Source organism: Akebia trifoliata, chromosome 7, assembly GCF_017979445.1.
Source record: "Akebia trifoliata isolate Shusen 1 chromosome 7, ASM1797944v1, whole genome shotgun sequence".
NCBI lineage: Eukaryota > Viridiplantae > Streptophyta > Magnoliopsida > Ranunculales > Lardizabalaceae > Akebia > Akebia trifoliata.
The window spans coordinates 22,931,727-22,945,664 of NC_141381.1; the positions used below are offsets into that span (position 1 = coordinate 22,931,727).

General features: G+C 34.5%; 1 protein-coding gene across 1 annotated transcript; it reads right to left on the reverse strand.

Annotated features, from left to right (window-relative positions):
- Positions 1-7,555: 7,555 nt before the first annotated feature.
- On the reverse strand, positions 7,556-11,865 carry LOC147398431 (uncharacterized). Its single transcript, XM_086447622.1, has 7 exons — positions 11,412-11,865; positions 10,001-10,163; positions 9,543-9,743; positions 9,219-9,464; positions 8,868-9,018; positions 8,473-8,707; positions 7,556-7,997 (listed from the first exon to the last, which is right to left on the reverse strand). Exons 1-7 carry the CDS (start codon positions 11,779-11,781, stop codon positions 7,654-7,656), a joined length of 1,710 nt encoding a protein of 569 aa, XP_086303748.1. The 5' UTR covers positions 11,782-11,865; the 3' UTR covers positions 7,556-7,653.
- Between the last annotated feature and the right edge of the window lie 2,073 nt (positions 11,866-13,938).

A 13,938-nucleotide genomic window follows, 5' to 3' on the forward strand; every position in this document is an offset into this window, starting at 1 on the left:
CCCCGATTACCACTATTCACCCTAAATAGGTTTTGATCCTAACTCGAGTCTGATTTTTTAGATAAATCCCCTCTCTAATAATTTTTCTAAAACCCGCTCCGCACTTTCAAAAGAGCAACTTGTTAACAAGTAAAAGTTCGGGTGTCAATAGAAACCCTCTCTCATTTTTTTTTGTTAGATTTTTATTTTCGGGGTTTAAGATTTCATCCAAGTCTAATCAAGATTATAAACAACTACTAAAATTGTTTGAATGGGTGTTATAATCTTTTAGAATGTTAAGATAATAATTTGAGCCTAACCTTTGAAATGTTTCAATGGTGTGTTTTAATTTTTAATTGGGGTGTAATATTTTGGGACCGGACATGTATATCTCTGTCCCAAAATTGAATCGAGTTTTCACTTTTAATATCAAAATCATCCCGAAACCATTTACAAAGTGGGAAAACCTGACCCATAGGTATAGGGCCTAATTAATCACGAAAGCGTACATAAACATACTTGTAATAACATAAGACATAACTTTCAACAAAATTAAATGATTGAATATAATTCATTACAAACAAAAAAAATTGGGTAAATTTTTTGTAAGAGAAAAATGCTCCTTGAGACACATTTTTTGGGAAAATGCTAATCAAGGCCTTGTCATCTACATTGGATTATTCTAAATATACGTGTCAATCAATGCCTCATAAGATGTACTAATCTATCATAAGATCTAATTTCATATCCGTATTTTTATTTTTTTAATCGATTAAAATTTTTACTATTGCGTCAAGTAAGTGTATTTTTAAAAAGATCAGTAATTCAATGTTTTGCAAAATTGAACCATTGCCGAAGACTTTAGCAACTAAGCTAGTTGACACTTGTTGACACCCATTTTGATACTACATGTTTGAATCCGATTTTTGCTAAAAATAATTTTGATTATTTCAAATTTAAAATGTTGAACAAGACAACATTTGGATCAAACCAAGACATGCATGTTTAGGCGTGGACCAACTTCAGTGATTGACCTATATTAATCAAGTCCATTGTTCTTTTTACATCTCTTAAGAGCATGGTTTCAAAACTCGTTTGAGACGTATCGTCCGAGTCGTCTCAATATTAGGTATGGACAAAACGGACAAACAGACAAGTCAATTTTTCAAACGAGATTTAAAACCCCATGTTCATTTTTCTCATTGTTGAACGAGACATCTCAAATGTATTAGAAAACTCATCCGAGACGACTCGGCATCTGACAAGAAACTGAGTTTTAAAACCACCCTTAAGAGAAATTGTTTTTTTTGTTCAAAGTTCAAACCCATGGCTTACTAGATTCACCGACGCGTTGTTGTAGCAGTTAACAACTGTGTGTTATAGAGACAACCGAGTGAGATCTAAAAACCAAAATGAAAACGAAACATAAGTTGAGGTCAAACAAGTCGGCTTGTTTGTGGAGCTCAAAGAGAGAAAAAAACTGTAAGATTTGTCTAACATATAAGCGGGTCCTAAGGGTTTGTTTAATAGCTATGATTTAAAAAAAAAAAAGACTAATAGTTGTGTATTGGAGCTTTCACATTTCTATTCTAAGAATAAAAGAAGAAAATTTTTAAGAGGAAGGGTTGACCAAATTCCTTAGCTTTCACACCAGTCATGCGGATTCTTATTGGATTGGATCTTTATCACGTCTCAATAATAGGATCCAAACCCAATTTAATAATAATCACATCGGGTCTAAGTCAGATCAAATCCGATTTGATATACAAATTATAAATAAACTTTGCTTTATATATATACTTTCTAACATTTTATCGGATTGGGACATGGTCGATCCGAAATTGATCTAGTAAGATAAGATAACGGATTGGATCCTTATTGAAATCAAAATCATTGATCGAGACTCGAAATTATTGGAAGAAATCGATTTCACATTGATGGACCTACTCTTTCCATTTAAAAGTTAAAGCTTGAGTGATTAGGAAGATTGAAATGTGCATAATAAGGATTGATGGGCCCATGGAATTAGAGTGCAGTTCACTAAGGGTGGCCCAACATATACTTTGGAGAATTATTTTTCTTTTCTCCTTTTGTCATGGAGTTACCTTTTTTGTTGACCTAAAGAATTATTTATCTTCATTCATTGAAATAAGGAATTTTATAAATCAAATATAATGCATGAAATCCACACTTTATGGTCTTTAGTTCCCATTCCCTTTTTGTACTTTTTATTTTTTTATAATTATTTGGGTAATTTAGAATTTTGAGATAACTCCTATGTTTTCAAACTGATTGCATGCCCCCTTATACTCGGTCATCTCTGATAGACTAATAAAAATTTACTTGAATGCCCTCATCTTTAGCTCTAGCTAGGAACCTTTGATTTTTCTCTATAAAAACAGTAAACATCAACCATTAATTTTTTATCTTCAAAATCAATCATCTTTGACTTTAAAATTTTATCAACTTCAACCTTCAAATCTCGAGGAAAGATTTTATCAACTCAAGGAAATATAGTAATTTTGAGGAAGTAGAAAATGATAAGAGTTCTGATTGAAAAATATAGGATTTTTTACATATAATTAAGGTAAGGTTAAGACGATGGATTGGAAATAATGTTGAATAAGTTAAAAGAAATTTACTATAAATTGAAGAGCTTGAATATGACATATTTTTGGGAGAAAAAGCAATTTTTAACTTTTTTGCTAGATGTTGAAGATGAAAAAATTTAGGTCATTTAGCGTTAATCTATAAGAAAAGATCAAGGTCAAGGGGGCATGTCGTTACTTTGAAAACACAAGGGTATCTCAAATATTTACTAAAATGTATAGGGTAGTATTGTGAAGGAAGAGTAAGGATGTGGCAGATTCGACTACATGCACAAACCAAGTTTATGGTCGAAGAGGGAGAAGGGCATAAAGTGATGAGAAAGGGAAACCCCTCACGTGTGGGACAAAGAAAAATGAGTTCCCGTCTCTTTGGTGTCCAAAAATTCTCTTTTATGGGCAAAATATTTTAAAGGGTGGGTCTTTTTGCACACTACCAAAATTGCAACTTACACCCACTTTTTTGCGATACCCACCTTAACTTCAAAATAACTATCTACACATACCTATTAAATGTACTTTAACCTAAATTGCTTATTTCACATACCTAGAGGAACCAAACAATTTTTCTTCTTCTTCTTCTTCCTCTCTCTCTCTCTCTCTCTCTCCTCTCTCTCTCTCTCTCTCTCTCTCTCTCTCTCTAAAAAGATTTCAATGAGGGTTTTAAGATTTGATCTTATTTATTTTTCTTACCCTAACGATTCCAATCAAATTGAAGTTGTTCACAAGAAAAAATTTTGTTTGGTAGGTACCTTCTTAATCGATTTTGTAATGTTCAATAGAAAGTTTTGTTCAATAAGTACCTATTGACTCTGTCTAGTAATATTTGGTAGGTACCTACCGAATGCACTAAAACAAATTTGGTCTGAACTTATCGATTAGAACTGTCAAAAATAAGATTTTTTACATAGGGTAAAGGCAAGGTTAAAACCATGGATTGGAAATAATGTTGAATAAATTAAAAGGAATTTACTATAAATTGAAGAGCTTGCATATGACATATTTTTGGTAGAAAAATCAAGTTTTTTTTGCTAGATGTTGAAGATGAGAAAATTCAGGTCATTTAGAGTTAATCTATAAGAAAAGACCAAGGTCAAAGGGGCATGTCATGACTTTGAAAACGTAAGGGTATCTAAAATATTTACCAAAATGTATAGCGGTGTGTCTAAATTTGTTTATTTGGAAGTCGATACGTGTAAGGTAGTGTTTGGGAAGAGTAAGGATGTGGTAGATTTGACTACATACATAAGCCAAGTTGATGGCCGAAGAGGGAGAATGGGATAAAGTAATGAGAAGGGCTGCAACCTAAGCAGGTTGGCCCAAAATCAACCCCATTGATGGATGAGCATGGTTGAGTTATATAGAAAATGAGTGGAGCTTGGATTAGAATGTCTCTACCTAACATCAATTTGGGTCGAGGGATCAAGCAACCTGACTCAACCCGAACCTGATGCATACATACTAACATGCAAATATTTTTTATATTAGTTATATATTTGTTTTGTTTAACTTTTTTATTCCATTTTATTATTATGGTTTTTGCCAATTAGATATTATTAACATGGGTGTTGATTAAGTATGGTTTGTAGGGGTGCACATTGGATCAGGCCTAATCGAGAATCGAACCGAACCAAGGTAGTTCAAATTGGTTTGGTTCAATTTTATGGAGAAACAGTTTGATTCTAGATTGAGATTTTGAAAATTCAATTGATTCGGTTCGATTCTTGGTTTAGGGGTGTCCTATAATCGAACCAATATTCATTTTATTAAATAATAAATATATATATTTATATTATATTTATTTAAATATTAAATATAACAGTGTTTATTAAAAGCCTCAAGAATTTTGTTTCTTCTTTCCCATCCCAACACATTTATGTTCTTCCCTTGGGATTTTTTAGAAGGAAACCCTAGTTGTCGCAGTCGTCACCCCTCACAAGTACTCAATCGTCAAAAAAGGTGCTCTCTCTCTCTCAACTTAGTTTCATCCCCATCGTAGCTAAACTCATGCAGAATGCAAGTTGGACCAATACCAAGCTTAAACAATCAAGTTAATAAACCTTAAATTAAGATGGCTATCATCAATCAGTAACGCAAACGCCAACTTCTGTGCTTCTCTTTTGAGGGGAACTTCCCCAATCATCCATGTTAGCATCAACCACCACCACTAGTGTTCGCAAAATCCAACTTAAGTGGGAGCTGATTAAAGATGCACTTATCCTAAAGTGGGGCAGCCTTGCGTTAATGGTTAAGTGGTAAGTCCCTGATCATTAAGATTGTGCATCTTCTTAATACATGTATGCTGAGTCTTATTGATGGTGTAGACATCTCAATTTGAATGGGCCCCACTTGAAAGGACAAAAAAAATTATTTTCTAATAAAATCCGTCAACAAACCTAAAAAATTCAAATCATCGAAACTCGACATTTTGATCGAACCAAAGGTTCCTAAGACCCTTAAAGGTTTCATGGAACCACAATGAGGTTTTGCTTGCTCCCCATCTTTTCCATCTCTCGCCGCTCCATTCTCGAATTTGAAATTACCCAAAGCCCTCTTAAAGTCCACCAACCCTCAATTCCTTTAAAAACATCATTTTCCACCTCACCCTAAAATGAACTCAGCCCTACTTAAGGCTCTAACATGGCCTAACCCTAATCCCATACAACCCAAAACCTAAAACCCACTCAGAATTTTGTCCTTTACGTCTTTGTAGCATCGGATCATGTTTTTGAATGCATCAAGGTGATGTGGTCCAGAAAATTTCCTTAGTAAGAAAAGTGTTTTCCATTAAGAGAAGGATAATTTAGACATGTCCCCCCATGTTTTGGTGAATATTAAAGGAGTGCAATTTCGAAAATTGACATTTTGGAGCCAACACCAGACCTTACACTCTTATTGTTCCACAAAGTATTGAGGGAATCCTTAATTACAAAAATACCCATGGATGCCTTGCATACACGTGAACCAACGGGAATGTGAGGTCTCTTGTAGTCTCCAAATTACCGGTCTCCAACCTTGCACACCCTGAGATATCCGTTCTATTTTGAAGCTAATGACATGCCTCACTTGACATCAATGTTCTTAATAAAAAAATATTTAAAAAAAAACCTCCCATTAAGGTCTTTTATTTCTCATTCTTAATAAAATCCAATGAAAAAAAAAAAAAAAAAAAAGTATGACAAAATTTAAGGAGATTATTGACCAAACATTGCTACAGTGACGAATCCAACATTGGACCGATGTTTGTTAGAACTTAGCCCCCACTTGCGAGAAAAATCCTGACTCCCCTGTGCATGGACAGTGATGCATTTTGTACCATCTATATGCATCGGTAACATTAGCTAATTATTGCGGGGATTTAGGCATATTGGTTAACTTGCGTCAATCGTGGTAGGTGCCTAGGCGTATAATCAATTGGTGCCAATTTGATGTGACCTCCACCGTTAACAAGTTATGCAAAGAGCGCAGACACAGACATGATGGTCGAGGCCAAATTTATTGCATTCCTACATATTAAAAAACTTGACCCCATCCTTTAATGTATTGTTGAAAATCTTTGGGCTTTTATCCTTATTGATGAATTTTCACAGGACCAATACATAAATGTGCAATTTGATTGCTAACTTCTAGTTGTTGGAGCATAAGGATGAGGATGACGTGGATTTAGGTAAACCAAGTCAATGGCCTTTTGTTAGACAAAGAAGAAAGATAATAACAATGAAAGAGAGGCTCCATATATCAAAGAGACAACCCTCAGGTGGGAGATGAACTGGTGCTTTGAAAAATGGGTTTTCCCCTCTATCTAGTACCCCAAAAATTATCTTTGACAAATATATCATAAATTATTAAAAGGATAATACTGAAGTAACATTAAAATGTACATCGATTGTACTTTCTAATGTAGTGATGCACACATAATCATAGATACTTTTTCATCGAGATACGAGTGAAAAGCACAGATGGTTATATGTGCACCACCCCATCATAATGTTAAAATCGATGTACATTTATCCGATTAAAAGTAGGGTTGCAACTCGATCCAATTCAAACCAAGAACCAAATCAAACCAATTACTTTGGGTTGGTTTGATTCAGTTCAGAACAAGTTGCGATTCAGTTCTGGGTTAAGAAAATAGAGAACTGATCAAATTGATTTGATTCTTGGTTCAAGACTTGTATAGAACCGAATCAAATCGAGAATTGAACTCATAATGATTTAATACATTTTTAATGATTATTTAGCACATAGATTAATGACTTTATTTTATGGATAAATGAGTGATATTTTTTTATAGATTTATTAATGACTTATTATATAAAATTTCATATTCAATATTTATTTTCTTTAAAAGTATGTTGTTTCCATGCAGAATTATAGGACATTGGCAACCCATAGAATCAAACCGACCTTACATTGGTTTGAATTGGTTCAGTTCCATGAGCATAGAATCAAACCGACCTTACATTGGTTGAATTGGTTCAGTTCCATAAGCATTTCGACTCGGTTCTAATTCTTATTTAGTGGAACCAACCTGTATTTCCCTAATTAAAAGCATCTATGGTCATGTGTGCACCACTAAATTAGAATGTCAGAATCAACGTACATTTCAATGTTAACTCTACCAAGACTCTTACTAAAATGCTCTTTTCTTGTTCAATTTCTCATTTTCTCATTTTGATGTGATGATGGTTAGATAAAAAACACATAATGCCCAATCGCGTGAATTATATAATCTCTTAACCTCCAAACCTCCATATTCTTTATCCTCTCCTCCAATCCTCCGCACAGGTTAATTGTGCTTTTGTCACCTCAGTCATGACGAGGCCATGTAAATTCTTAATCTTTCAAGTTCTATAACATGAATATTTCCTGCACTTTTCCAGGACAAATCTGGAATTCATGTACATCACACATCTGGTTCCACTTAAGTCAACCTGATTCAATAACATGTGAGAATACATAAATCATATTTTACTCAGATATATTATATATTATATATTATTAAATCGGATTTGATCCCAAACGACACCCAATCACCATTCATTGGGCTCACGCTAAATACAAACAATTAATGGGGAAAGATTGAAATTGTTTTCACAATTTTTTTCCTGTATTTACAGAATGATAGTAGATGACTTTCGTTCACTTCTCCAAAATCAGTTAGTTGGACTCCAAATGACTCCAATCTACGGATATCACGTGAAATGGGCGACTGCCAGGTTCCATCCCACCAAGCGGGTGGGAGAAGTGGTGTACGAGCACATTGGTGGGGTTGCTTATGACAACTCAAAGGACCCGCAAATCGGTTCCACACATGTCCCCACCCAACCTGATTCCCCAAGCCTTCCGACAACAAATTACTATGAAAACTGCTGAAGAATGAAAAACTTGAACTGCTTGAAGAATTCTCACCTACAAAAAGGAAGATCGAAAGTTCAGCCATCATGCCCAGCAGGATTGATCTAGCCTATGTTACCAGGTACGTTAACATGGTGGCAAACCACGAACTGGTACAAACCGAACCAGTTCAACGTTTGGTTGGTAATGGGTTCATCAAAACAACAACCTAACGGACCCCTCTTATTTTGGTGAGTTTTAGAGATGCCTCCATGGTTTGGTCAATATTAGAGATAACCCTTCTTTTAGAAATAAAAAAAATTGGTCATATTAAAGATACCCCCTTGTTTTTAAACAAATGATATGCCCCCTTGACCTGAGTCTTCTTCTATGAGATTTAACATAAATGACTTAAATATCCGCCATGAACTACCTCTACGAATCAAGTTCATTCAAGAGTGGCAAACCACGAACCGCAAACCCAAATTTGAACAGAGCAAACCAACAAACCAGGTAACATAGGATCTAGCAGGGGAAGGAGTAAACATACCAAGTTGATTTGCTGCTGCCAATGCTGCAATCAGTTGAGCATATGTGGTTCCGACACGCCTATGGGCCCCTGAAACAACTGCATGTTTTGTCCGTGATGCCAAAAAGAAGTCCACAAATGCAACCCACCTCGGTGCTGGACCCCAATCCTTCACTCTAAAATCAAATTGGTGTTCCCCATTTGATTTCACACTAGAAATATTTCCTTTGAACAATTTGTAGTCAAAATGAAGAACCTGGGCAGAGAATGATAGAATGGGACAATGGCAAAATGAACGAGGTAATCAATAGTGACATTATTAAAGCCATGAACAAGGATTTGATCTTGACATCTTAAAATTGAACTAATTCAGAGATTTCATTGACATAATTGACTTGCTATTCATAGTCCTTTACCTCTGCAAATTCCAGTAGATTTGGCATAATTTCTCTAATAACAGATGGTGTATCTGAAACTAAAACCACCAGAGGTCTTGCCACTTGATGCTGATTACTAAGCAGCGCCTTTTTTATGCAACTTAATGCTGCTTGTATTGCTCTTACAGGCCTGGAAGCAAAGAAACGAGAATCCTGATTATTGATGAAATTCAGACATATCCATATGGTATTTAGATGAGTCACCTTTGGTTTTTAAATGATAATTCAATCTACTTATGTCATTAATCCCTATTCAACACCATTCATATATGAAGCTTATCCAAAACAAGAAAGAGTAACCATGAGAGGAAAACTTGAACCGTGCGGTACCTATTCATAAGCATGCGCATGTGCAACGTGATATCAGGATCCACACCACCACCAACAACCCAGTTTACAGCTTCTTCAACATCTGCCGAAGGAGATATCATAACTCTCATCAGCTCTCCAAATACATTAGGCCTAGACTGAAGAGATTCGGGGTGCCCAAATAAATTAGAGGCGGCATTCCTCATCTCAGGGTGTATGTTCTTCAAGAAAAACTGAATAGCGACTGCATCAGTTGTACCTTGAAACCTGCCACATAAAGTCCAGAAATACTTTGATATTACTAGGCAACCAATGATGGCTAAATCTCCATAATGCTCAATTTACCATATTATAGGTTGTTTCCATTGTCTCCAATTGCTGCAAAGGACATTTGTTTCTGAAGGCCTCTCAAAATCATCGGTTCTCATAATCAGACGTCTTCCATACGTATCCACACACTTATTTTGTCTCCAGAGATGTTTGACCTCTTTCAAAGTAAATGAAAGGTTGGTATATGAAATGTATTCCCCAAAAGGATATTTGCCCCTGAAATAAGAAAAGTAACATTTATCACATAACTAAAAGGCTTTGCTTTCAAGTAACAACTACTTAGAAGATCATGGGTTTATTAGAAAACAACATGTTGATGATCTTCATACATTAGTCCCCACCTCTTCCTAAATGGAAGGAATAGAGAAGTGATGTATAAAGTTCTTTATAATTGGCAGTAGGATCACTAAGCATTTAAAACAAGCTCCAATTATAAACATAAAACAGAAAGGCTTGAGAGAGAACCAATATGCCTCGTTTGCCCGATTATCAGGGAGCGGTTTAACATAACACTCAATGCTGCAGCAGTTAAGATCTTGTACATTTCATTGCCAAAACCTGCTTCCGAAGCTTTCCCTAGCACAAAACCTTGTTTGCAAAACTGCTCCGGAGGAAGCTCTCGGACTCTAGAAGCTCCTGACATGTAAATTAAAGATGTAAATACTTATGTTAAATGTGCCAAAAATAGCTGTTTATACTGGATTAATACACTGATATCCAGACTTCCTAACATGCATGAATTGAAATTCCCACTGAAACATGGCGTAATCAATGTTGTCTTGTTTAACCGTGAAATTCAAAAATAATTTTTGAAAAATTGGCCATTTACTAGATATGCAATGAGACAATAAATGCAATGTCCTTTCCCATCCACTAAAGTTGGGGTGCAAGAGTGCCTACTAAGGTGGCGTTTTTTGTGTGATTGATGGTGTTTAAGAAAATTTTGACTTCAGAAGCTCTTATCAAGAAGGGAGTCTTCTACAGCTAATCTTTGTCTAATATGAAAGTGCGATGGCGAATCAATTCACCATCTCCTTCTGCATTGCAAGATGGAGATTTTGGAGTGGTGGCATTTTCTATCAATGTTTGACATTGTGGGCTGTCTCCTTTATCCCTCAGTGATTAATTTTCGGGCTGGTTTTGGCTAGGTGGGCATTTCTCGATGGCAAAGAGAATCCTTTTGTTATTTGTTGGGGTATTTGGAAATAGCACAATATGTGGATTTTCGAGAATAGATCACTCCCTCTCCAAAACATCATCATTTCTATTTTAAGTTTGTTATTTTTCTGTGTATACAATTTAGAGAGTTTAAAGGTGTATTTTTTGAGGATTTTGTGGGAAGATCAGATTAGGTTTGTGAGATCTATGTATCTTAGTTTGATTGCGTGGGGAAGCTCCTTTTTTCTTTTTTCTTTTTTCTTTGTTCTTTTGGTTGGTCCTCATAAAATCCTTTATTTATCCAAAAGAAAGATTGAGGTATTTGTGCCTTTAATTATATAATTAGTTACTTAGTTTTATTTTGTTGCTTACTTCAGTACTTGTTTTAAAGTTAGTTTCAGACTTAAAGTTTTAATTTTAAACTTAAGCCTCTTCTTTTTTTCTAATAATTAGAAGTTAGAAATTAGAAATTTTCTAATACTTAGATCACATTAGAAATTTTCTGATTTTTTTTTTCTTCTAAGAAATTTCCGAACAATTAGCCTTTTTTTTTTAACAGTTACTTAATTCTATTTGAAGGCATTTTGCTCGTCATCACAGTAAAACAGTTCCTTCAAAATTCCTACTAAAAGAGTTAATGTGTATACCTCATCAAACATCTATAAGCCCAAAAAAACTATAGATCAAGAACAATGTCGAACAAAACACAGAGATAATCGAAAGTACCGTGCAACGCAAAGTGATTTTGAATCATCCTTCTCACTCTGAGACTTTCTTCTCCAATCCCTCCTGCAAACACCTCCCCCATTTCTTCAACAGTTGCACAAGTAGCCGACCTTTGATTTTGATTCCTTTCAGTCTCAACCAAATTCCCATTCGAACTAAAACCACTCTGATTTCTTTCAGATAGTTTTCGAAGTTCTGTGAGATTGATCTGATGATCTTCAGTAGTAATGACGACTGGAAATTTAAGCTCGGTTGAAGGATCAACAGGTCTGAAAGTGAGAATTAAGATGCCAAAAGCAGTAAAAATTGCGCAGATGAGGAGGAATCCATGAAAGGAGAGGCGTCTCCTTCGTGAATTGAAGAATCTCATCTTTGTTTGGAAAACTAGTTAGGGTTTAATCTTTGAAGCTTTAATTTGGATGGGAAAGGTTTGCGCCACTCAGATCTGAACTCTGGAGTAAGGTTTTATAAAGGATAATGCTCAAGTGAGACTAGGGGTGTCAATGGGTCGGTTCCGGTTCGGTTCCTAAAGAACTTAAAACCATATCCATTAACATTAGTTTGGTTCTGGTTCCAAAATAAATGGAATTGGAACCATAACCAATAAGAATCACGGGTACCCATCGATTTCAATTTTTAAAAATCAAATGAGAAAAAAAGTATTTTAAATCATTATAACAAAAAATTTCCTTCAAAAAATTAATACATTATCAAAAAAATTATTAACTTAATTATAATTTGTTATACTAAAAATACAAATTAATAAATTTTTTTAAAATTAAAAATTTATTTTAAAAAAATTTCCTTGTTAAAAGTAATAATTTTTCAGAGGAGTAACTCATTTTAAGTTTCAATTGATAATTTATACGAAATATTGAAGAATTCTATATGACATGCACTTATTTTGAAATAAAAAATACTTTAAATCTTCTATAATATGGAAATAAATGACAAAATAAATCGGTTCCAGATACCCCGTTGTTCAATTCCAATTCCATATATTTTGGAATCTAACGATTTCAGTTCCTATCGATTCAGTTCCATTTTAAACCCGGCTCTAATCGGTTTCAATAAAAAAGGATCCATAATCGGGGTTTTCGATTTCGGTCAAATGGGTACCCATTGACACCCCTACAAGTGACCTCAGCTGGATTGATGTAACCTTATATCGCAATTCTTGACGTGAAAGTGCATGGGAACCGTAAAAATGCCAAGGTTATCCATTTGAGAAGAGTAACTATAAAAGCACCCCATGAATTAATAAGGGCAATCTATACATAGTCGATTTATTTTGTCTTATATTGATTAAAAGTTTGAGAATGAACTGATTTTTTGTGAGGGTGATCTCTATAATAAGTAGATCATCCTCACAAAAAATCAGCCCATTTCGAAACTTTAAACCCCATCAAAACTGGTTTACAAAAAAAAAAAATTGATGAGAAGATCATCCTCATTAAAAATTAACCCATTCCAAAACTTATAACTCATATAAGACAAAATAATTCAACTATGGTGTGGTTGCCATTATTAATTCATGGGATGTTTTTATAACTACCCATTTGGGAAAGAGTAGCAATCTTGTAGGCTAAGAAGATAGTTTGCAACATCTTTATCGACCATTTTTTTTTCCCATTCAGGTTTGATTGAGATGTGATGTTATTTATAACTTAAGAAAATAAGGAAGATATAGTAATAATGATATTAAAAAATGATTAGGATGAAGTAAGGTGTCCATATGAACAGTATCAACGTGACACATTTTTATAGGAACTTAAAAAAAACATCGGGCAATAGACCGTTTTGATCACATTGCATGATGCAAATAGATGAGAAAAAAATAATATCAAGTCAGAACCAGTGATGAAAGACGATCGAGCCCTTAGTCTCAATCAAACAGGATATAACCGAAAATTGCAAGTTTAGTCACTGAATACCACCAATCCTAAGAAAGAATGATAGGTCAATATTGATACATCGAGGAAAGTCGATGATGTTACCTGCGTTGAGATAGGCCGAGGTGATCAGGGAATTTGATACAAAACGTAATACCACAATAAAGGTCGATGTAATCATAGTTCGGACCTAGAAATAGTTCCCTAATAAGATAAATAATTGAATGCGGATTGCATTTCTCTACATGAAAATCCTTTTGTTTAATGCAAAAATTTCATGAGCACTTATCAGATATTTTTTTATTCACCTATCCCTAAAAAAACTATAGATATATACTACTCCGTATCAATGGGACTGAAACACTGCAAATCAAACTCAATAGGAACATTAATGAAGATATTGATATGACTCCCAAAAGTCAGTCAATTTCCATCTAATTTGAATTAGTCATGTAGTGACACCTGTCGAGGGAGGTTGGTTTATAGAAGAAGAAAAAAGAGAAAGAAATGGGGTAAAAAAAATCAGAGGAGGAGAGAAAAAAAAGTATCAGAAAAACTATCTGCAATTCCATTATTCCTATTCTTCTTTATTTCTTTAGATTTTCTACCTTTTCTTACTATATGTTTCATTACTA